Source organism: Camelus ferus, chromosome 3, assembly GCF_009834535.1.
Source record: "Camelus ferus isolate YT-003-E chromosome 3, BCGSAC_Cfer_1.0, whole genome shotgun sequence".
In the NCBI taxonomy this organism is placed as follows: domain Eukaryota; kingdom Metazoa; phylum Chordata; class Mammalia; order Artiodactyla; family Camelidae; genus Camelus; species Camelus ferus.
In genome coordinates this window covers 30,088,891-30,114,725 of record NC_045698.1, presented here as the reverse complement: position 1 = coordinate 30,114,725, position 25,835 = coordinate 30,088,891, and the positions used below count along the sequence as shown (strand labels likewise).

At 40.7% G+C, this 25,835-nt stretch overlaps 2 protein-coding genes across 8 annotated transcripts in view; both read right to left on the bottom strand.

The window, feature by feature from the left end:
- NIM1K (NIM1 serine/threonine protein kinase) overlaps nt 1-6,003 on the bottom strand; it is a 59,614-nt gene extending 53,611 nt beyond the window's left edge. Inside the window, exon 1 of the mRNA XM_032471649.1 lies at nt 5,696-6,003. The gene's annotated coding sequence lies outside the window, so the exon portion shown is untranslated. The remainder of the gene's footprint in view (nt 1-5,695) is intronic.
- A 5,935-nt stretch (nt 6,004-11,938) lies between these two features.
- Nucleotides 11,939-25,835, bottom strand: part of ZNF131 (zinc finger protein 131) — a 28,803-nt gene continuing 14,906 nt past the window's right edge. For 4 of the 7 annotated variants that reach the window (XM_032471631.1, XM_032471643.1, XM_032471644.1 and 1 more), the window contains exons 5-7: nt 20,860-21,545; nt 14,415-14,545; nt 11,943-13,757 (exon numbers count right to left, since the gene is read on the bottom strand). In XM_032471631.1, coding sequence (XP_032327522.1) covers nt 13,074-13,757; nt 14,415-14,545; nt 20,860-21,545 — 1,501 coding nt within the window. In that variant the 3' untranslated portion in view covers nt 11,943-13,073. Of the gene's footprint in view, nt 13,758-14,414; nt 14,546-20,859; nt 21,546-25,835 lie in introns of those variants that run through there. The other 3 variants (XM_032471646.1, XM_032471645.1, XM_032471647.1) reach the window with 3 other exon arrangements.

The following is a 25,835-nucleotide window of genomic DNA, read 5'->3' as shown; positions in this document are numbered from 1 at the left end:
GGCTGGTGACTGTCATGTATTGGGAACAGGGCCAGACCAGGTCAGATCTCCCAAGAGATCAAAGCAGCCCCAGCTTTCAGGATGTGTCTGCACACAGAATCCTTTTCACTGGCTTCCCAATCTCATCTAATTGCTGAAGCTCCAATGAAAGATCAAAACATCAGATCCACATTCCACGTGGCCTGTGCTGTGCAGGTGGGGAGACCCACACCTCCGGGCTTGATGGTCCCAGTGAGTCCCACTTCTTCCATTCTAGTTCCCATCTAGCCCTCCCTGACTCCTCCACCATCTTTCATACACATGTTCTCTCATTCTGTTGTAATCCACACTTTTCAGATGCCATCTCCAGAGGGTTTTCATTGCCTAGAGAAAGATATGACCTGTCTTCACTGTAACGGGGGCTTCTTAAATTCATGCTAGGACCTCTCTTTACACCTGTTCCAAAGGGTCCAGAAGGAAGAAATGACCTCCCAGTCAGTTAGTACTTAGGGAGAACCTAATTTGTAAGGCTCTGTCCTAGGATCAATACGGAAAATAAGTACACCATACAGAAGAAGACTGAGCCATCAGTGGTATGCAGAAAAGCTCGAAAGAGAAAGACAGATGGAAAAAGCAACAATGAAACTGGATGTACAATATTCCTTTTTTATTCCCTTTTTTTTTTTTTTGCTTTGAATTCTCTGAAATGTTAACCATGGTCATCTCTCTAGCTGGGATTATAGACAATTGTAGATAATTATCTCTTCCACTTTAACATTTATGCCTGTGCTTCTGGCATAACACTAGCCACATGGACATTTGCTACGTGCCAGGCACAATTCTAAGAGTTTTACATGAATCGACTCATTTAATTCTCACAACAATCCTAGAAGGTAGGTGCCATTATTATAGGCCCCCAAAAGTTGAGGTACAAAGAGGTCAAGCAAGGGCACACAGTAGGTGCATTGCAGAGCCAGGATTCAAGCCCAGCAAGCTGGTTCCAGAATTAGACTTAACCACTACTTCTCACTGCCTCTGGAACACTTACTGTTTTAGAATACATACTTTATAAGAATATGAAAACGAATATGTGTATGTGTGACTGGGACATTTTGCTGTACACCAGAAACTGACACATTGTAACTGACTATACTTCAATTAAAAAAATTTTAAAAACAATAGAATACACACTTTATAATATGTCTTATAGTAAAGAAATAGAGTATTTCTTTATGATAAAGAAAAAAGGATTAAGAAATGAAAAGAAAAAATGTAAGACAAGGTAGTCAAGGAGAGAGAAGAGATAGGGTGAAAGAGGACGGATTTAAATGGAAGTCAGGAGTGGGGGAGGATATAGCTCAAGTGCTGGAGCACATACCTAGCATGCACAAGGTCTTGGGTCCAATTCCTAGTACCTCCTCTAAAAAAACCAAAAAATAAATCTATTTACCTTCCACCTCAAAATTTGAAAAAAAAAAAAAAAGATATATTTAATAAGGAAAAATAAATAAATAAAATAAAGGAATTCAGGAGAAATGACTAAGAGTTACCAACAGTTGACATGAAAGGTCATGACAGATGCACCATCGTTTTAGCCCTGGCCATCTTATCACTAATCAGTCTACAGCAAACTTGCTGTCTTTGTGCTTAAATGAACATTTTAAACCAAAATGTACCATATGCCCAAAGAGTATCAAAACTAATAGTAAAGCTAAGGGTATGGTCCTACACAAAGGAGCATGGAGATGAGTTTTTTTTTTTTTTTAAAAAAAAGTAAGAAGGGAAATGGTCTGGCAGCATGCACAATTCCAAAGGGCACAACCAAATTATTCAAAGCTAAAAATCCTGAGTTGATAAAATAAATAATAATCAGTATGTGACAAGGAAAAGTAACGGTACACTTCCTCCTCACCATCCCAGCATTGGCCCCGACTACTTCTCCCCATCCTCCTGTATAAAATCCAAATTACTCACTCAATGACTACTAATCTGGAAGAACAATTCCTCCCTCTTCCAAGAGCTATTCTTGACCAACTCTTTCTGAAATTAGCTGAACTTTGGATGCTCTGGCTGAAGTCCTAGGAAACATTTAGCCCACCTTCCCCAAACCAGACGTTCTTAGGAGCTTTCCCAGGCTGGGCATTTGCAAATAAAGGGTTATGCCAAGGAAGCTCTGGCTGATTTTCTTCCACCCACTACGCTGCAAAAATGGAGGAAGGGGAAGTTGAAGGGGTGGAGTAAGAGAGCTATATTCTCCCTACAATAAGAGAAAGGACATAGATTTTTATCTAAAATTGGTAAGTCAAGGACCAACCACATAAGCGAATGATTTGAAAATAGGGAGGTATGTGAACAAACAGCTAAGAGCAGAGAGTGATTACATCCAAGGAGGGGGCTGTTGTTTGGTTAAAATCTCTCTTAACATGCTCTAATTCATAAAATTAGATGAATGCATTATTTTTGATACCAATTTAAGCAGTTTTTTAAAGTAAAAACTTGCAATTTAAAGTAAAAAATTGCAATTACATAATCAAGTATGTCTACAAATTATCCCAACTACATGACCCCGACAAATGTAGATGTAGAAAGTTTTCTTGGTGGCTTCGGGATTGGGAAGAAGGCAGTCTAGCGAGCAGCTGGTTTGGCAGACTTGCAGGTGGGAAGGATGCCTCCGTCCACACCACTGGGAGGAGGCAGTGAGCCACAGTGGATTTTTGGTCCACCACTCAGGCCTCCCAGAGATTCTCTAAATTGCAGGATTTGGCTAAATAGGATACCCAGGGCTTTCTGGAAAAGCATCAGGTTCTCAGTTCTCCATGGAAGATGAAGAGTAAAGTTCTTTTTAGGTTCCTGTTCTCCAAATTGGTTTTTTTTTGTTTTGTTTTAGGTTTCCTGTGCAACTCTCTTTACACTCAGTTTTTTCTTTTTACTCTCTTTCCTTCAATCTGTGAGTTTTCTTCTCATTTAATACCCTTTTTACCTACACTTTAACTTTTCTTTTAATCTTAAATTCTTCCTGCCATCCCACCTTATCTCTATTCTCACCTAGATATCCTCTGAGTCCTGGCTGATAACTCACATTCAGAAACATGCCAGGTGATTTTAATTTTCCAAGAAGTTGGTTGAAATGACTTTGAGTCTTCTGAACACAATTTGCCCATCTATAAAACTGGTTAATTTCTCAGGATGCTGGATAATAATGACTGAGTTATCTTTTAAGTTCTTGAGAGAAAGTAATTTAAGAACTTTGATCTGCTTAATTCAAATTGTAGACTATTGTCTTCATAAGAAATTTGAATATTTCCTTTTTTTGAAATTGATCATTTTAATTCTAGAGAACTTTTTCTAGAACGACCATAGGAAATGACAATCATTGAATGAGACTAATTTTGTAAACAATTTGTCCTTTCAACAACTGGAAGAAAATCAGCCCAATGAATTAAGGCTCTTCAGTCTCTAGAGAGATACTGTAATAAGAGTCAAAGAATACAGTTGGATTTGACATTTATTTTAATATTTAAGTTTCTCAAAATGGACTAGATATTTGGCTGAAAACATGAGCCTACTAAGACAAATACTTTTTCTTTTAAAACTCCAAGTCTAGCTTTCAAATTTTCCAATCACATGCTATCAATATATGTATTTACCATGTATGGTCCTTTAAAAGTATTTGAATGGGGCCATTGCTCCGCTCAAATTAAGCCTTAGCTAAAAATCTAAGGCTAAACCAAGAGCAGAAAGGGCTCTAAAGCCTGCCTGTAGTCACTACTGGGAAATTTAGATTTCACACAGAACTGCCTTTGTTTTAAATGCAGTTTAGTTACTAGAGAAAAAGCACACACCTTAAACTAAATATCAATCCACATTTTTCCTAACACAGAAGGAAGCCTTGCTGAAGGTTTTTTCAGGCTTACCACTTAACAGTGGTCAAGCCAAAAATAAATCCATGAGGGCTTTACTAGGCAAATTCACAGCACACTCACCACCAGTCTATGGAGAGCTGGACTTAGCTTTTTCACTATTAGCTTCTTTCTGGGCCTCCCACCCACATGCCCCCATCTCCTAATTAGAAAGCTAATTAGGACTCCAAACTTAATGCTAAATAGGGAGGGAGATCTGGTCCTAGGCCAGGATTCCTTTAACATCAAACTCTCCTCCAGCCTTCTCCCTCAGTGCAGTGAGCTGTGGGAAGAGAGCTGGGCCAGCAGGACTGATTGGCTGGAGGGCAGTGTTTACTCTTAGTTGTCTGAAAGGGATGATCTGTTTCACAAATGGCAAGCTCTGAAAAGGTAAAATTAAATATGTCTTGGGCTTTTAGTGCTTTAAGGAAAAGAACAAGTATCTTATAAGCTCAGTTATTATTACCATGGTAACAGGAGGGGACTTAGGGCGATCTCCTCAAGAACAGTTTCTGGTTCCAGCCAGGCACAGTGCAGGGAGACTTCTTCAGTTACCATGACAACCAAAATTAGAAGTGCTTTTGCAACACTAACAGAAACCATCTTTTTGAAGCTCTTCTGTGAATCACATTGAATACTGATGATGCAAGCTTGAGTGATACATTTTTTTCAAACATTAAAAAACAACAGCACCACCATATTGCCATAAACAAACAACTAGCTTTAGATTTCCTTTGCAATCTTGACTTAACTTGGAATCGATTTTTCGGTCTGGTTTTGTTTGTTTCCCTTTTGGATTCCCGCGGCCTCAAGTGCAAAGGCGAGTTGTTTAATTTCCAAACTTGTCTGAGCTGCACGGGTGAGAGCTTAGATTGTGGTTCCTTCGCTCTCCGTTTGAAACGGGGCGAGGAATGGGGTGGGGAGGGTGGGTCTAACAGAGAGCCCTCTTGTCTAATAAACTCGGGAGGACGAAAACCGGGAACGGGGTGGGCAGAGGGGTCGGGAGAAAGGCTGGGAGGGACGGAAGAGGAGGGAGGGAGAAAAGGGAAGGAAAAATGTGCAGATGGCTGAACCTTCGCCGCCCTTATCAGGGCTAGGAGCGCCTTTATTTGTTGCCTTGACCTCTCCATCTGCTCAAATATTGTCAGGCACACAAAAGCTGATCAGATACGGCATTTTAAAGACCCTGCTGCGAAACTCTCCGGGCAGTATCGCGCAGTCCTCGAGCTCCTAATATTACAGAAGGACCTCTGGGAAGAGGAGACAGGTCCTTGCTTACTTGCACAGTCTTGCAAAAGAAGCCTCTTTCTTTAAGGCGCGTCGTGGTGTGGAGTGTGGTGGAGGATTTCATTCCCTTCTGCACAGCGGGTCAATGTCAGTTCCCTCCACTGCCCACGGCCATCTGGGGTCACGCAGATCCCCGGCCCTGGTTACAAACTCTGAGCTCTGGGCTCGCGGTGGCGCGCAGCTGGTGTGCGCGGGGAGAGGCGCGGGGCTGCGTTTCCCCGCTCACGTGTGGGCGCGCGCACAGACACGGGTGCCCGCACCAAGCCGGGACTCGGGGACACAGGCGCACACGCCCCAGGGCTCACACGGCACCCAGGAACCGGCCCTCTTCTCCCGCGGGCAATGGGCCCGGGAGGGGACGCCCCCAAAGAGCGCCTAACCTTCTCCTGACCCCAGTTCGCCCATCCCCGCCGGGAACTGTTTCTCCCTTTACCCTCGGGGTCGCGGGGAAGAGAGGCGCCCCTCCCCGGCATCCAGGAAGGGGAGGTTGGGTGTGGGTGCCGCCTTCGAGCCCCGCGGCCCTCGCTTACCTTGGTGGCGAGCCCCGCTCGTGGGCTAGGCTGCAGGGCGCCAAGCCAGGCACTCAGGGTGGTTGGCGCGGTGGGGGGCGGTGCGTGGGTGTCTGGGCGCAGCGGCGGCGCTGGAGGCTCCCGGAGCTGTCAGGGGCGGCCGACCTGACCAACAGCGGCCGCGGCAAACCCCGCCCGCCGGCGCTGCCCCAGCCCCTCCGCCGCGGAGACTGAGGAGCCCCGCAGCGTTTCCCGAAGGACCAATCGGGAGCGGGGGGCTGGCCTGGGGGTGGGGGGAACAGGGAGACCCGCCGGTCGCGCACTGGGACACTGTCCTGGACCTCGTAGGCCGGTTTCTATGGCAACCAGGAGGTAGGGGCGGAGGGAGAAGGGCACGCGGCTCGGGGACACCCATCATAGACACTCGAGGAGGAGGGTTTGGCCCTTCCGCAGAGAGGACCGCCCCCAGAGCATGGATGGGAAGCGGCGACACAGCCAAAAGAGAGTTGACACAGCTCCCATCAACACACCTCGTTATGAGCCGCTCCAGCCTCTAGATTAAAAAGCCTTCCGTGTTGTAGGGAGATGGCGACCCAGTAAGCTTCCTATCAGAACGGGGTTTTCTAGCAAATCACCGTGTCGGCTCCTTCGGTGAGTCTGGCAGGGTTTCGGTTCTGCAGAAAGAAGTGCCAGTGCCACACTCTGCCCAGATTCCTCGCATATATTAGGCCTGGTTCCTTTGGTGCCACTTAGGCAGTTGGACCCCTAATTTCCTGTGTACTCCCCAGCTATGTGGTACTCTCCGGCTAGTGGTAGGTGCCAAATACTTTTCCAGTTTACAAACAAGAAAGACAAATCACTGAATTGAGTGTAGAACGCAGAATGCGTTTCACTGAATCCTAATGCATAGAGATGATTTATCAAAGTTCGAGTCTTTCATTTTACAGAAAAAGAAACTGAAGCCCGAGAAGTCAGTTAATTTACAAGGGTCACACAGCTGGTTAGTAGCAGAGCCAAAACTAGGCGCCCTAAGTCACAGCTCAGTGAGCACTCTTCCCATCTCCTCGTATTGGCCAAATCCTGGATTCATGATTGTCAGGCCCAACATTTACAAAAGCGAAAGCGCTGAGGAAAAAAAAAACACCTAAGTTTAGAACCCTTTTATGGTAGAAATTAGGGAACCTGAAAATTCCTTTCTTGCTACTTGCCAGACACTGTTATAGAAACTTTCACAAACAGTATATGATTAAATCCTCACAATAACCTTTTAGGTTAGGTGGTCTTATTACCATCCCTGTTTTGACAGATTAGGAAACTGAGACCCAGAAAGGTTCTTTGACTTGCTCAAGGTCACACAGCTGTCCAGTGCTGTGCTGGGATTCAAACCTGGCAGTCTGACTCCAGAGTCCTGTGCTCTTCCTTACTACCCTCTGCTGCCTGTTTGTATGATGATTAATAGGGTCAGAACAGGAAGGGAGAGAAATAAACCTTGGACAGCTCCACAGACTGACTGTTGAGATTGGCAGGAGAGCCTGGAATGATTGCTTCCTTGGTTTATGAAAGTGGTCATCTACTTGTGTAGGAAAAAGATTTTCTGTGAGAGAAGTTTGTCTTTAAAGGGAGGCCTTCTCAAAAAACAAGAGGATTTTTTTTTAAAGTAATCTTAAAATAGTAAATGCTGTCTATCTTTAAAACAACAACATATAGAATAAAATCTTTGCATATTTTAAAAATATAAAATACTCCTTGAATCCTACAACATGACAATACACAGGACAGGATTTCATAAACAAACTGCCTAGAAACCAAGAGCTTCAAACTCCCAACCTGACATATCCTGTCACAGGCCCCCCCATGGTGCCCCCATACAGCCCTATAGGGCAAAGCTGATACTAGAACCTAGAGAACTAGGTTACTGAAGGCTTTAGGCTGTCATAGAAAAGGAAAACTCAGAACTCAGCATCAGAAACCACTTCTAAAGTCCTCTGTCTACATCCCATTCCATGAGCCCCTGGTACTGCCATTTCTCCTGCAGCTCTAAGCTTTTCTTGAATATGTTACATAATAGCAATTAGTGTGGTATTATAATCAGCACTAGGGTATTATTTACAATTGGACCATGAACAGATGAAGGCTCTGGGCCCATTCATACTTTAGCAAAATTATCTCATGAAAAGTTGTCAGAATCAGTTACCTTTGATTTTTTTGTCTTTAGTTTTTAAAAGCACCATTTCAGCGAGATTGGGGCTTGGAACCCTTATTATATGCTCTATAATATTTCATTGCTGTGTCTAATAGATAACTTGTATTTCACAGGACACAGTTACTGCTCTAGGACAAGAGGTCTACCAGGCCCCTAGACCACAATTAATGGTCAGCTTTTCTCTTATGTGAATTCATACATTGAAATTTGCTCCTCAGAAGATATGAGCTATCATTTTATGTCTAAAAGTATGTTTGAGTTACTCAGCAGAAGCAAAAGTATTTGTGGTCAGTTATTCTGTTTTTAATTTCTTATTGTTCTCTAAGATTTCATGCCTTTGTGGCATTTTCATTTCAGAAACATCATACAAACAATTAGTTACTGAGAATAAGTAGAATGCTCTTGACTGATATTTAAAAAACCCCAAGACTGCTTTCTTAGTCCAGTCCATTATATGGATAGTAAAGATGAACAATAGGTAAAAAAATAAGATATAACAAATACTTTTCGAGTAGAACCTGACTATACTATAAAAAAGAAGAAACTCTCAAAAAGGTTCATGCCACTGGATAGTCATCTGTGCTTCCTTAAGTACCCCATGTTAGCCATTCTCCACATGTGGTTCCAGGACCAGCAGTGTATTCCTGGGAACTTGTTAGGAATGCAAATTCTTGGGTCCTAACCCAGACCAACTGATCAACAACTCTGGGTGCGGGGTCCAACACTGTGTTTTAACAAGATGTTAATGTATGCTATAGTTAGAGAACCATTACCTAGATGGGGCAATCTCAAGGCAAGGTGATGGCAAGGAGATACCAAATTTGCTTCATGTATCTTGTCATCTTTACTGATCTCCAGTTCCCTCCACCCCAACACCATCAAGAGCTGATGTAAATTCCCAAAGGAAAATGGGAGTTTTGCCTATGCTCTGTGCAATCCAATATTGTCAGCCACAGAGATCTCATACGGAGGTAACTGTATTTTAGAGATCAAGAGTGTAGTCTTTGGAGTCAAGCTCTCTGGTTTCAAATATTGCCTCCACTCTCTATCAGCTGTTTCTCATCTCCTTCTCATTCTTTCCTCTGTTAGTAAAATGATAGCTAATAAAATAATTACCTCATGAAGTCATTGAGATGATTAAATGTAAAGTGTTTGGGAAGTAGTAATTGATTCATAAATGATTCTGTTATGTTACAGTGAGATTTTTCTTTCCTAGGGCTATATTTTGGTACAAATATCAAGGTGGTCATTAATTGCATAATTAGGTGTCATATTTACAGTGTCATATTAGGTTGTGGGGAAGTTGAGGAGAAAAAACTTATGAATTCACATGCTGCCTTCCTACATACCATCTCAATAGGATTAATGAAGTAGTTTATAGAATGTGGAGTAGTTTTAAGATCTATAAATTCAGAATACATTTAGAATAGATAGTCCACTTGCAGGCTTCCAACTAGAATGATCTCATTAACTGGTGGGAAGGGTTCGATAGTTTTAATTCCTGCTACTTCTCATTTGAATTCGTTATGACAGATTCTCAAGAGCCATAACACAGCTCAGCACGTTACATGTGAAAAATATTCAGCCTACGTTTCTACTCCTGATGTTAACTAACACAAAAACCAGTGTTATCACAATGAATTCAAAGCTATCATGTTTTCTCCAACAAAATCAGACTTGACTTTTAAGGTCAGGTATTTATGTGTAATTTTGCATGCAGTTAAAAACTGTTTCCATGTGAACAGCTTACTGATCATTTATTCAAAACAATCAACCCCTATTGAAGATGTGCTTTAAAATCCACTTGATTTTCTGGTGGAGACTTTTATCTACATTTAAGCCTCAGTCAATAGTATTAGCTTATACAAAGTATAAAGTGGATAATTAGAAGACCCTTGAAGTAAGATCTTGAAATCTTACTTCCAAATTGCGTGTAGTGGGAGCAGCAGCACTTACATTCCCATGAAATTATTCCCACTTTCAGTAGTGTATGAGGATAGCAACCTTTTTAAATGGCAAGACTGTAAGACTCTTATTTTTGTACATATTCAAAGGATTTCTAGGCTTTCAATATACTGACATTAGGGTTCAGTTTAGTTCCCTTTTGAATCTTAGATGGTAGGGGTGGTATAACAAAAAAAAAAGTATGTATTTGTTCTTTGTCCCGGGTTCCTGGCACTGAGCTCCTAAAATCCTGAGTTTTGTCTTTTGTTATTGTTAGGAACTCAAGCCCAGACCTGAGTTTATGTAGTGAGGTTACTCTAGGCTCTGGTCATCAGAAAAATCACGTGCATGGATTAGAGGGCTAGAACTATCAGCCCCATCCCAAGATCTCCAGGGAAGGGGATGGAGAGTTCAATAATCAATGGCCAATGACTTAATCGCACTTAGATAACGAAACTTCAGTAAACAAGGTTAAGGGAGCTTCCAGGTAAACACATTTCCATGTGCTGGGAGGGCAGACCACCAGGACAGGATGTGGAAGTGCTGCCCGGCCCTCCCTCCAGTTTGTCCTGTGCATTTCTTCCCTATGCCTGTTCCTGGTTTATCCTTTATAATAAAACTACACTCAGAAGTATGGTGCTTTCCCGAGTTCTGAGTCATTCTAGTGCATTACTGAATCTGAGAGGGGTGGAACCTCCCAATTTGCAGCTGGTGACTGAAGTGGCAATCTTGTGGTACTTATCACTTAACTCTGGGTACTGTCAGAATTGAAAGACACCTAGCTGGTACTGGAAAAGTGAAGAACTGCTGTAGGAACATGGTGTAGGAGAGAAACAAGAGGCTCCCTCATCACTGTCCAGTGCACTTTGGAATTCCTGTGATGACCAAGGTCTGGCACTGCTGTATAGCTGTCATACTGTAGACCGAGCTAAAAGCTCCAGAAGTGGGAAGAACAAAATAGCCAGTTCAGCACTTTAATATACATCATGGTTTTTAAGAGCTGTTATGTCAAATGCTTCACGAACTCAAAGTGCTAGCCATCATAAGGTGTAAAACCAGTAGGTAGCTTTCCTCCTCTGCAATCAGATTTACTGGCATTTGGAGCACAATGACACATCCTTTATTATCTTTGGGAAAAGTAAAAATGAACTATATACCTGCCCCTCACACCTATCTTGAAAGGACTTGCCAAATCTGAAACCTCAAATGATAATTTCAATGCTTTGCCGTGACTTTGTCCCTGGTTTCTACTTTGTAGTCAGAGCTTTTGAAAGATTATGTTTAAAAATAAACCTTGTTTCACACCTTGGCCTGAAAGAACAGCATGAGCTATTTTCAGCACTCAAAATTCACTAGATACTACCTAGTAATTTACATACTTGAGACCACTATGTCAGGAATTTAAACTTTTTTTTTAAACTGCAACTAACTCAAAAACATGGATATCTTAAGGCAATCTGAAAATTCAATGTAATATAATCCTATCAATCAATATTTTCTGACTTCAAAGGTGTGGGGGGAAATTATATATATATATATATATATTTATTTTTATGCTTTGCAGTGGGTACCCAACTGCCAAACAGAACAGACTTGGAAACGTTCATATACTTTTTTGACCTTGAAATAAAAACAACCTCCTAATTCTTATTTAGCTCTAAATCCATGACTTCTCCAGTCGTGGGAAGCCATTCTCCTCAGTGTGTTTTATAAATAGGATACACCTTAACATCAGTATTATCAAGAGGCATTAAGTTGAACTGATTTTTTAAATTTAACTAATAAGTGGGGAAAGTATTTTACAAATTGGCTCTACTACAGTTCCACTGTTGCTGTTGTGTCCCACCATGTAGGATTACAAATACAACCTCTTGCTCCCTCCTTTCTTCTGAACTGATTTCTGGGGATTGGAGATGTGGACTGAGAACTTCATCTCTCAAATTTTATGTCTCAATTCACGTATCAGTCATGTTAATACAGATGAGAAGGCGGCATCTCTGACCACAAACCAAAGGTAAGTTAAAAAAAAAAAGAGTCACGAACACATAATTTTAAAGTTTACTTTAAAAATGTAAATATCTCCCAATATTTAACAGGTAAAGAAAATAGCATATTGGTTTATTTTATGTGGTCGTTATAGTTTATTTTCCAAGTAATACTGATTAAAAATATTTACACACCTACTTAAGTCCACAGTTTAGCACTCTTATTTGTATGGCTTTAAAAGTTATAGCACAAGATCTTTACATTAAGGATTGGGGGAAAGATTCATTCAAAACAAAGCCTGATATATTATATACATGTTTTTCTCTGTACTTTATTTTAAATACATTAATTTTTAAATGATGCTTACCTTTTTTTCATCTGGTGGTAAAATACTAGTGCAACTTTTCATCAAAATAAAGTTTACCACAGATATAAATGAATTTTCCCAATTGAAAATGGCCCTGAATTCAGCTGCCATTAAATGAAATTTCTCAACCTAACTTAACTCAAGAAGAATTCGTAGTTGTCATTTTTAAGCAAAAATATAAAGTACTGTTAGCATCACCTACATCACTCCTTGCAACACAAACTTTGAAAGAACCAGAGATGCTTTATAGTTTAGTCGGTTTTGAAAAGGCACATGGGTGTGGTTTTTTTTCTTTTTTTTCTTTTTTAAAACATTCTAGACATTGCCACAACCACTCTGTTTCTGTTGCAGAGATGACATCTGTAACTATCAGGGTAGACAAGAATGTTGTTCAAACTAAAGAAAGCCAGAAGCCAAAATTTAACTGCACAGTAACAATGTACTTTTCTTCATGCAGCCTGTGTTTCCTATATATTCAAATTTTCTAACATGCATTAGAATACATAAACTTGTATTCTAATGATTTTACATTTGATTTTACAATATGGAAAAAAAAAAAAAAAAAAAGAAAACTCGAGGAAGGACATGACCTGGAAAAGAGAGAAGGGAGAACCCTTACCACAATGAAAATAGATACCTTCGTACCCAACTATGTAATAAGAATAGACTCCATTTAAGTCTCCAGAAATATACTTCTCAAAGCTTCCCATTCACTTATGGGAAAGATCCCTCCTCTGTGGCATTAAGTGGGGGGAAATCAGTTTGTTTCAAAAGAAACAGTTCAGCACAACAGGAAAGTTTTAACTTTGGTCCACTTGTCTGTTAGCTTAAGGACAGTCACACTGCCCATGAGTTCAAAAACCCAACACGTAAATTTAAAAATATATTCACTTGTTATTTCATTCTAGAACCGCCATAGGTGTTCTGTTCTCACTTCCTGCCTTTTCAGCTTGGGGATCCACTGATTTGGTCTCTAACCCCTCCGCATCTTCGTGATCTTCTCTGGCAGCCACAGCAACATCTGCTTGGGCAGGTTCTCTCTCCTCCTGGCTCATGATGTCAGGGGTCACTTGATCCAAGTCTGCTTCTAGAAGCTCAGTCTGTACTTCCATTGGCATCTGGTTTACCCGTTCAACATGCAGCTCCTCAACATGAACTTCAGTACCTTCTTCAGTCTGAATTCGACCCACTTCCAGATAACTGACTTGGACCTGCTCTGGAAGCTCACTCATATGTGAATCGTGTACTTGGCTGTCCTGGAGCAGATCTGGATGGACCTGTTCCACAGTCACTTGTGCTGAATCCACCTGAACCTGAAGCAGTGGTAACACATGCACTTTTCCAACTTGCTCTATAATAGTCATTGATGTCACAGGTTCTGTTTGCACACGTGTTTCTACTGAAAGAACTTCTTCAGTTACTAGACGCTCTGAAATATTGTGCGTATCACTGAGATGCCTTCTTAATTCATTTCCTTGCATGAACCACAAGTCACATAAAGTACAATGGTTGGGTTTATCTCCAGTGTGTATTACCAAGTGATCTTTGAACTGGTCCCAGCTGTTAAACACACTGTTACAGACCTGAAATAACCAAACATTGGGTGTTAATAATAAATTATATTCAAACTGAAGGAAATATGGGTGCATTTATTCTGTGTAAGAAAAAAGTTGATTTTTCTGGAAAATGTTATGAATATGATATTTTCAATAAAGTTTGATTTAAGGGATTTCAGAATCCTTTTACTTGGTCTTTTAGCTGATGTAGCTAACAAATTCTTTGGGGAAAATATTTTAGTATTGCCTTCACTGTTTAAATGTCAAAAATTCTAGGAATATTAAGTAACATTATTATTTCTTCCATAATATCAACATTTAGAACCATTTCACCATTTGGGATAAATACACACTAATCATGGAAGAGCCAATTACAGCTGCTCTGCCTTCTGGCCCTACTCCTGAATTTGCCACTCCTAATGATTGCTCCATGGTTAAGAATAACCAGAGTTTCAGACCACCTGTTATTTAGGACATAATTTTATTGACACTGGTGTCATCTAGGGTTAGGTAAATAAAAAAAATATTCTAATTCCCCTTATAAAAGCAAGACAATGATGTTCTTTACTCTCTTTTCTTTCTAAACTGTCAGCTCTATGCCTTTGCTCTAGGCTTGTTATTGTTCACTTCTAATGATCTCAAACACAGACTCCTTTGCTAAGGACACAGAACACCCACACATACCTGACATTCATAAAGCTTCTTTCTTCCCTTTTTTGCCCCCACTCCAGTTTGGCACGCAGTTAGGTGACATTTGAGGGTGCTATTTCTAGCAAATCGCTCATGACAATTTGGACATTCAAAAGGTTTTTCACCTAGTAGAACAGAAAAGAATTATGCTGACAAGAAAAACAAAAAGCAAAAACTTTTTTCTTTTTGGTTAATTCTAATAGCACCTTTTCTGAGAGAAGAATCAGAATTTATAACTTAGATGTTTCTACCACATCCAAAAGACTATTCTACAGGTGGAAATAGTAAGCTTTTAATGATTCTTATAATTTCATCTGTGCTCTGGTGAAGAAATAAAATTTGGATCTGAGTGCTGTTCCATGTTTTTGCATTTCTTAAGAAACTGTATATTTTCCCTGAGATAAAAATCAAGATCAATCTCCATTTCAGGGAAATGCATAACTATCTATTCCACAAGCATTTTTTGAGCACTTACTGTGTACCAGACCATATGCTAGGTGGTGAAAAGAAACTCCTTGTTTTTAAGAACTTCGTGTCACAGGCCAGGGTATTTCAGGAAGGTGAAATACATGAACATACACAAGTGCAGCGCACTGTAGAAGGGTGTCACAGAGAAGGGGCGATGGGCGGTCGTGAGCACAGTGCACTGTAGAAGGCTGTCACAGAGAAGGGGCGGTGGGTGGTCGTGAGCGCAGTGCACTATAGAAGGGTGTCACAGAGAAGGGGCGATGGGCGGTCGTGAGCGCAGTGCACTGTAGAAGGCTGTCACAGAGAAGGGGCGATGGGCGGTCGTGAGCGCAGTGCACTGTAGAAGGCCTGTCCCAGAGAAGGGGCAATAGGAGGTCACGAGCGCAGCACTGTAGGAAGGCCTGTCACAGAGAAGGGGCGATGGGAGGTGCAACTGCAGCAGCACCGAGAAGAGTGATTAATCCTGCCTGGAATGGAATGAGAGGGCAGGAACAAGGAAGTTCATTCCATACCAGGCAGAGGCACAGAAGGGTAAGACAGCACTGTGGGTGAGGAGTAAGGATAGTGACTCCCAGGTCTATCGCTGAGAATACCAACCAGAATAGAGAAGCACAAGTAGGTCGGATGGGGGGCAGTGCTGGGGAAGAGTATACACTCAGTTTTGAGTCTGGTGAGTCTGAGGTACTCAGAGTAAAGTGGAAAATTCTGGTCAACGTTTCACAGACAAATCTGAAGCCAAATAGAGGATATATAGATAAGGAGCTACTTTAGGTGGTAACAGAAGCCTGTGATGTGGATGAAACTCTCAGTATGTGATGTGATAGCAAAATCAAGGACATAATCCAGTGAAACATCCAATTAAAACAGCAGGTAGATGGGGCAAGCAAAGAAAACAAACAGAACAGCCAGAAGCAGAAGAAAACACTGAAGAAAATTAAAGAAATTTCAGAGAAATGAGGTAGTAAACAGTGCCAGACTGAAGAGAAATGTCAGGTAGGGTAAAATCAGGGGATTGTAGTAACTTCAGCAAGAACAGTGTGAGCGGTGTGGTGGAATCAGAAGCCAGACTACCATGGGTCAAGGGAGAGTGAGTAGGAGGCAAATCAATGAAAACAAATTCTTTCCAGAAAGTTTGGAAGTAAAGAGAAGTGGCTAAGAGGGGGACAGACCAGTAAGAGGTTCTTTAAGCCAGAAGAAGCGAGTCATTATTTAAGTATCTGCTGAGGAAGAAGGAACCATGGAGAAGGACAGAGCAGTAGGAATGATGGATGAAACACGTGGAAGAGACATCAAGGTGTGGGACTCAGGACTGGCCTTGAGGAAAAGGGAAATATCGTTCCCTCCAATAAAAGATGACAAAGAAGGAAGTTTACCCCATAGCTAAGGTGGGGGAGGAAGTCAGATACATTATCTGCCAGGGCAGGGTGTGGGCAGGGGTCTTGAGTGCTAAACTGAAGGTCTAGAATGTCAATTAGGAAAGGAAAGATATAAATAAGACCAAAAGGCCTAACACAGTCCCAAAAGAATTTTTTCCAGCAGTGCTCAGCAGGGAGCAGAAATAAATGACTCTTAATAATTCCAGGATGCAGGGTTTTTTAGAGCAAGAGGGTTCAAAAACCAAGGGAATGTACCTGGCGTTCAAGAACAAGTGACTCAAGTAACGTGCAATGAGGACAAGATAAGGTAAAGTCAGGACCAGGGTAACTGACAAGGCGGCTAAATGAGGTAGAGTCCAACAATCAGAGTAAGAAATGCAGTAACAGAATTTAAGAGACAGAATGATGCTTGCAGAGAACAGGTCTAAGATTTCAGAGGTCGAGGCCCAGTGATGATAAGGTCCTAGATGTGACCCTCAAACTTACATGGAACATAGTCAAGTAACTCTGAGCTGTTTTTTCCCTGATAAAACAACCATAGCTTATTTTTTTGTATAATTTTCACGAGATGAAAAATCTAATTTGAGAGGGAAGACCTCATCACCTAGAATTACTGTTGGTATAAAAACTCCTTGACAACTCCCCAAATGTTGGGAGATACTGCTAACTAGAATGGTTAAGTTTTGTCTTTGTAGTGTATAATTTTTCACTATACATCAAACCTACAAATAAAAATTGGCATAGCCTCTTTAAAGGGCAATTTGATAATATCTGCCAAGATTTAAAATGCACACATTCTCTGACTTGGCAATTCTGCTGTTAAAAATTAAGTAACCTGAATATGTACACAAAGATTATGTCCAGGTATGTTTATTTGCAGTACAGTATGTAATAGCGAAAGACTAAGAAAAAACCTAAATGTGTATCAACAGGAGTGGTTAAGTAAATTATGGCAGCCACAGTGGAAAAAAATTAAGTAGACTCATGAATGTTTCATATACTAAAAGAGTTCAAGATAAATTAAATGGTGTGACCCTGTACTACATGCTCTTGTTTGTTTTTTTCAAAAGCTCTGTTTATAGTTACTTGAAAATCCAAAGAATATACCTGGAGGGATAATTAAGAAAATGATCGCAGCAGTTGCTTCTGGAGAGATCTACTTAAGTAGGAAAGTGATTCACTTTTCATTGTATGTCATTTGAGCTTTTGCTATTTAAAAAAAATTAGTTTAACAAGCCCAATAAAATCTAGGACTAGCAACAGATTAATTATATTTTAGATGTGTGGGAAGTACAGTCTTCCAAGTGCTTTTACCATTTTCTCTTATTTGTCACAACCCACCAAAGAAGGTGTCAACATCCTCATTTACAGAGACAAGGAAAGAGGCCCAAAGACAGAGAGACCAGTCAAGTTCCCATGCTGACAAATGTCAGAACTGGAGCCTGAAGCTAATTCTGGTTCCCAGACCCACAGTTTTTCTATAATTCCACACTAGGTCTCTGGGAAAGTAAGGGACAATTATTTGAAAACGTAGTTATACGTCACCTTTAGGTTCCCTTTCATACTGTGTGTCCCACAGGCATATCATCAATACATCTGACTTCCCCTCACCCCCAAATTGTACCCTTTTATATTTTTCTTTCTAGATTAATAACCTCCAATTGTGAAACCACTTAAATCAGAAAGCTGCGAGTCACCTTCTCTTTTACCAGTGTATCTCACCAATCACCAAATCCTGTTGATTCTGCCCACTTAACGTTACTCACATCTCCAATCCTTTTCCACTATTACTGCCTTTATTCAACCCCTCATTCTTGTTGAGATTACTCCAACAGCTTCCCAATTAGATTCAGTAGGTTTCACCCGACTCTAATCTATCCTGCCAGTTATCTCTCTAAAACATAAATGTAATCAGAAATCTTTTGGGCTTAAATTTCTTTAAAGTGATCCAGAGTCTTTCAAGGAAAAAAAAATTAATTTAGAGGACTTACGAAAATAACTAATTGATCTTAGCCTTCTCTTCTATCATTTTCTCTCTCTTATCCTTGAACCACTGGTAGATGGTCCATGATGCCTAAGTACACGCCACAGTCAGCCCTTCCAAACTCTTCACCTGCATCTCCTGGCATTCCTCTACTTGGACCCAATCCTCCAGCAATAAAATCCCGCCAGCAAGTGCTCCCAATGAGTTACTTCTCTCTCCTCTATGTCTGTGTACGTGTCATCTCTTTTGCTTAGAATGCTCATCTCCTGGTTAATTCCTTTTCCTTTGAGGGCCATCACAGGATAAACCCTCTAGAAAGCCATCCTTGTCTCTTCCATCATGAACAGCACAAGCAGGCGTTTCCCTAAGACTCTGTCCTTACCTCTATCGGCACTTAAGCCTGTCACACTGTGATTGTGCCTGCTTGTCTCTCCCAATTTAAACTTTGAGCTCCTTAAACACAGAGACTTAAAAGTTTATTATCTCCATGGCCTAGGAGATTGACATTATCATTACTATTTCCAAATGGAAACAAAATAATTCAGGGCAAGTAACAGCCAAAATTTTGCAAATCAAGCTATAGATTACAGTGCACACTTTAAGAACATACAAGAAACCAAAGCACTAAACTAATAAAAGAATGCAAAATATGAAACTGAAGGGGGGGTATATAAGGTATATTCTGAAGGTAGGAAATAGGAACAGAACTGTTTATCTTTACACTTAGTTTGTTATAAGCAAAAAATGATCCATCCTTTATTAACATAAATACAATTTCCAACTGTTTACTTATGCTTCTCTTAAATTTACTAAGTCATCACATATACAACTATCTTGTCATTAATTACTAGTACAATAATTGATTGAAGTTAAAAAAGACAGTAAAAGTTCTGTTTGCTTTACATGCAAAATTGTTCCTCCAGAGAATGTCTAGTTCTGTAACTTTTAACAGCTACTTAATTAAGTTCTTAAGCTATCTCACATCGTTTTGAAAGGAAAGACACAGAACTTAATGCCCTTTAACTCTGTACTCGGCTGTTCAATCCAGTGTACAATGGGCAGGACTTGGAAAGCATATTTTAAAACTTCCAAAAGGATCTGTGTTGTCCTATTTTCAAACAAGTCACTAGGTAATGTTTTGGATAAAAGACAATTGCTTCTACTTTGACATTTCTAGGAAATAAATAAAAGTGATTATTTGCTGGTGTATTGGAAACCCCCATCAAAGTCTGCTAGTTACCAAGTAACATCTATTTGCTAATTCAATGTTCTGCTGGTATGTCAATGCTTTTGCAAAACTAATCACAACAGTTACCACAAAAAAGTTCATCAATAGACCATTGATATAGATGATTATTTTTTTTTTTAAGGACAAAAACTACAGTTAAGGCAACTGCCAAAATTCAACAGGTCTATACACATGATGTTTGAAAACCAGAAAGCATTTCCCCCAAAGATTCCATAAACACCTATTAGTTACTCAAACTAGTATCTTAAAGCCTTCTAAATATGTACTGAGCCTTAAGTAAATTACAAGATTCCCTTGCTATTCACGTATTTATCCAGTTCCTGGGTATTGATACCAAGAGTCTGAATAGTAAGGGATACCACACTATTTGAATATCATTCTTCAGTTTCAAGTAGTGTGTAGCAAGCAACTCTGGACAGTGAGGCATCTATGAAAAAATTTCATCCAAAGTTCTCCAAAATCCAGCATCAAAGAGAAAGATTCTGAACAGTATGGGATATCTATATTGTATTCACTGTACTGATAGTCTAAACTGCCTTAACTATCTAACATACTAAGAACTTAGGAACAAGCATCCAGAAGTCTCTGTTAACACTGCTCTTCCCACATCTTTGTTATAGTGGGTTTAGGGACTCCCTAAGATTCAAGTCACTGGTGGCAGTAGCTCCAGTGTCTGGCACAGAGGACCTAGCAAAGAAAGCTTGGGGAATGGGAACAAGGACAGGGAATCTGACAAGGAAAAAAAAAAAACAAAAAACAGGCAAGGGAATAGATGCAGAACTGTAAGGACCAGAGGCTCTAAGGCGGACTCCCTGAGACACCTGCCTCATGCCTGGGATGGCTCCTAGGAGGAGGACAGTACAGAGACCTTACCCTTCTCAGCCCCTAGGCTGCTCACCTTTCCTGACATGTCTGCCCTTACCTATCTGCCGAGTCAGAACAGGTGACCAAATATATGCAAAGGTATAAACATGTCCAGGATTGTCTGTAAATGTGCTCATCTATGTAATGTGTTAATATAAGACAGGAAAAGTAAAAGCAGTAACAGTGAAGTCTTACTCTAATTAGAATTTCATAATTTATGGCTCCTAATAAATAATCAAACTATGTTTTATGTATTTCTTTTAAAAATATACAAACTGACAAGATATGAGAATGACAATTACTTTCAAATACTGATTTTTTCCTTTAAAGCATCAATATTTCAACAAACGAATATTTTAAAAACACTATACTCAGCCCTGCATGTTAGAAAACACAAGGGATGATTTCTGTGGTACTACTGAAAAAAAAAGGATTTAGACACAGCTGCAAGTGAATATGGAAAAAACATACTTTTAACATAAAGTATCTGCTAATTACCTGTATGTTTTCGAAGATGTTCTTTAAAATGTCCAAAGTGGTCAAACTGTTTCTCACAGTACTGACATATGTGAATTTTTTTCCCAGTTCTTTGCTTCTTACTGACTCCACCTTCTTCAAGGTGGTAACAACTGAGGTGCTGTTTCCATGCGCTTTCCCGAAGATACCTTTTATTGCATATTTCACACTTGAAACTCTCAGTGGAGTGTGATTTCATGTGTTCCTTAAAATGGTAAAACAATTTAAATGAACGGTTACATTTCTCACAATGGAACAAGTCCTTCACATGTGACAGCTGAAGTTCCACAATTTCAATACCTTCTACCTGTTTGCTTGTGGGGTCAGATGCACAGCCATCATCTTCTTTAATCTGCCCTTTTCTATCACCTTGACGGTACTTGCTGGTAATATCTGCCAACAGTGCCAGAGCAGAATCATCAGAGGAACCTGTGCTCTGAATGTACTTGATGGACTGCTTTGTGGAAGCCACTTCCTCTAATGTTTCGATGCTTTCGTCTTCCACTTCGATTGTGCCTTCGGCAATCTCCACCTCAATTTCAACGGGTTCAGATTCTGCAGATGGCAATGACTCAGTGATAACATTTGAAGTTTCTGCAATTTTTCTTTTTTTTGCTTCACTTTTTCCTGTCGTATTTTCCTCTAGTGGAGCTGAGTTTTCTTTGTTCCTGAAATACACAAGGCACGGGTTAAAAAAAAAATCAGTCAGATCTATCAAAATCTTTTTGGAAGATTTTGATAAGCTGATAATAAAATTTATACAGAAATGCAGAACACAATACTGGAAGACTTATACTACCTAATTTCAAGACTTACTGTAAGGCTACAGTAAATTAAGACAATATGATACAGTGAAAGGATAAAACATGGAGATTAATGGAACAGACAAAGTCCAGAAACTGATCCACACTTATATAGTCAACTGACTTTTGAAAAAAGGTTCCAAGGTAATTTAACGCAGAAAAGATGAAACAGTGGTGTTGGAACAACTAGTATCCATATGGGAAAAATAAATCTTGACCCTTACCCTCATATCATACACAAAAAAATTAAAAATGGATCACACACTTAAATGTAAGAACTAAAACTACTAAAAATGTAAGAAGAAAACAGGATAAAATCTTTGTAACACTGGACTAGGTTTAAATACTGAAAGACATTTATAGTCAAGTATTTATTTAAGTATAAATAGCAGATAGAAAGCAGAAACTTTAGTAACAAAAACTGATAAAATGGATTTCATCAAAATTAAAAACTTTGTCCTTTGAAATACACAGTTAACAGAAAGGCAAGCCAGACATCAGGAGAAAATATTTGCAAACATGTATCTGCCAGAGGTCTTCTATAGAGAATACATAAAGAATTCTTACAATTCACTAAACTCAATCTCTTAAAACACCTGTTGGGAGACAATTCTCCACAAGTTCCTTGTGTTTCTGTACATCTTGGGAACTGACAAGCTTTGGTTCTGGACTATCTTTCCAAGGATGTCTGCAGAAAAGCCAACAGCCTGGGAAGACAGAGTTGCTGCCTCCAAAGAGGACAGACAGCTCTTCTTATTGTCCAATATAATAATGTCCCCCTGTGTGATAGAAAGGCAGGTTTGCTCGCAGCCCATTATAAAAGACGTCTTCCTAAGCTGGAGATCTTCAGCTGTGAAGAAAACCAACCATATGCACAACATTCACATGGGCCTGTGGGACCTGCGGAAGGGAAAGCAGCACAAAGAAAACTCATGCTGTCTGCTGTGCAGAGAGTAATAACGTCCTTTCTTTCTGACCTACCAACCCTGTATCATCTATCAGCATCCAGGAAACGGTGGTAGGATAATCTGCTGGCTTGCAAAGTAGGGTGGAATCTCAGACCCCCCCCCACATTTTGGCACCAAGAACAGGATGCTGAAAAAGACAGGCTTTCTATAACAGGAAGGGTAAGACCTCACAAAGCAAACGGAATTTGAAGAAGCCCATTGGAGCTGGCAGCAAACAGGTTTACCAAATTGTAAGGCAATAAATGGTCCTCTATTTAATTGCCTATTGTTATGAATTGAACTGTGTGTCCCCAAAAGATATGAAGTCCTGACCCCCATGAATATGACATTATTTAGAAATGTCTGCAGATATAATCAAGTTAAGATGAGGCCATTAGAGTGGGCCCTACTCTAACTATGTCTGTATAAGAGATTGGAGTTATGATGCCACAAGCTAAGGATACCTGGGGCTTCTAGAAGTGGAAGAGACAAGGAAGGATCCTCCCGTAGAGGATTTTGAGGGAACATGGCCCTACCAACACCTTAATTTAGGATTTCTAGCCTCCAGATCTGTGAGACAATAAATTTCTGTTGTTTTAAGAAACTCAGTTTGTGGTATTTTGTTATGGTAGCCCCAGGAAACTAAAACATTTACTAATGAGGTTGCAGGATGAGCACTGGGTAATAAGTTTAAGGACAGCTGCTGGAATGGTGTTTCAGTTGTTGCAAACTGTCCAGGGGTGGAGAGGCGGGGGAAAGAGGAGGATTTCCTTGCCATCTGGTGGTCAGCCTGAAGTCTGCCCCATTGTTAACAACTAAGATGAAGATTCAAGAGCAGTCTGACAGGTGGAGACAGAAGGTTCCACCTGCTTTATAGACAAGTTACTGTCAAATGCACCTAAACCAAGTGTGACAGGAGGGAAACTCGCAACTGCTACTAGCAGAAACCAGCTGAGTCATTAGAACTTTGGCTGGTCCACATGGGAATTGAAGGGGCAACATAATGCTTGTCGAGCAAGGAATAATGGCAACGCTTGGGCCATCTCAGAGCTCGGCCCCTCCTGTGGTCTGTCATGTCCACCTTAGATCCATTTGGAGATGACTGCCAAGGTTTCGGAGTTTTTCTGCAGTGGGTCCTGGCTGCCATAAAGGTGCTTTGGGTGCTCTTGGAGAGATTTCTCTGAGACAAATTCTTATGATGAGGCATTACTAGGAGTCTTCCTGTCCAACTTCCTGGGTTTATAATGCAGATGAAGATGAGTCACTAAGGAATGAGAGAAGGATCCAAAGCAATATAAATTCTTGTGGTCAGACCTGCTGGAAAGCCTTCTATGTTGCACCAGGAAAAGCATAGATGTTATCTTGACAATGGGGCAGCGAATGTCCAGGATTAAGGTACACTCTTTAAAAAAAAAAAAAAAAGCCACCACTGTGGAAGTCAAGTCTGAGTCAGCCAAAAGGCATAAACCACGTGGCCCCAATTAGAAAGCAATGTGAATGGGGCTGTTGAATCAAAGGGTCCCCAAAACTGACATTTACGGTGTCAGCAATGATAACCCTGCTGCCTGACAGAAGGCTCTGGGTGGGCTGAAAATATCAGAGGTTTATTTAGTTGAGCCACATACAGCTCCTGCGCTGCCTGACACAAAGTAAACGTAACTTGCTCACTGGCAGAGTCACTTTCTTCCTCCACACCACCTCCCCTTCTAGCTTCCCTTCCTCTCTAAACTTGACTTCATCTGCTTGGAGTAAGATAATTAGGGGTGAAGCCAAAGTCTCCCTGTTCCCCAGGGTATACAGTGAAGACACCATATACTCATTGAAGTATGCTGAGGAAAACTCAAGAATGCGAGGGACTCAAACTTTCACAGTTCTGTTATATTCAGGTGTCCAACTCACAATCCCACCTGGTTCCACGGAGAGAGGCACTTGCATTCCACTGATGGGGTCTGAGCAAGGTTCACAGGAGGAAAGGGAGGCTGTCCTGACCCTGTGGGTGGTGCTGATTCTACATACTGCTGTTTGACATCTGAATGTACAGCAGGAGTTGATACGGTATGTGCATTTACACCTCTCCATCCCATAAGTACCAGAGATGGATCATCCCGATTGGGAAGAACCACACATACAGAAGAGCTACTAGAACAACCTTCCCTGTTATTAGCCACTAGTAGCTGGGTCAAGATTTAGCACAAGTGTCTCTATTTTATATCTAAAATTCACATTATACTGAAGATATCCTTATGACTGGCAAGCCAGAAGTCTCAGTTGCAAAGGCCCTGAATGTAATATTAAGACATCTCTACCAGCAGGGGTTGCTGATAAATCCCAACAAAATTCAGAGGTCTGCTCACCAAGTAAAGTTTTTGAGGACTAGACATGCAGATTCACAATGTTCAATCCCCTCTAGCAGTAAAAGAAAAAAACTACTGTTTCTTCACCTCCTCCCTCTTCCCATCAAAAATGAGACCCAGCATCTCATTGGACTATTTAGGTACCAGAGACAGTATGTGCCTCACTTCTACTAACTTGTTTATTAGATCAGCTAATCTGCAAAACAGTATCTTTTAAGTGGGGCTCCAACCAGCAGGTTGCACTGGTGGCACATTCTCTACCAAAACCCTAGTGACCTCCTTCATCTACAAGTCTCTGAGACTGATGCCTTTGCAGATTTGAGCTTCTGGCAAAGGGAAGCTGCCTCCACCCAAAGGTATTCCTTGGGTTTTGGACTTGCCAACTACTTGATATGGCTACAAGGTACACTCCCTTTGACAAGAAAGGATTAGCTTGCTAATGGGCTCTTGTTGAAACTGAGATAAGATTCATGGAAGCTTTGAGGCTCTCTGCCATTTGGGAGTGTGTTAACTAAAACTTCATGATCAGCAAGTTAAGATGTGCCCAACAAGTCTCATTTGTCAAACAGAAATAGTTATACTCAAGAGAGCAGTTGGCCTCTTGGCTTTACATGAAAAAGTGGTAGCTTCCCTACTCTGTTGCCCAAAGAATGCCATTAGATCAACGGGGTCTTTGGTTCACTGACAGTCTGGCTAAGCTGAAGGTGTTCACTGGGCTGCTACAGATGCTCAGCCTAGGCACCAATTCTGCAAACCCAGAAGTGGACATGGCTGCGCTGGCTCAGAGTGCAGAACTCAAGGCGGTCTTCATCAATCTGGACAACATTCTCCAAAATGATCCTTTCTGTATTTTT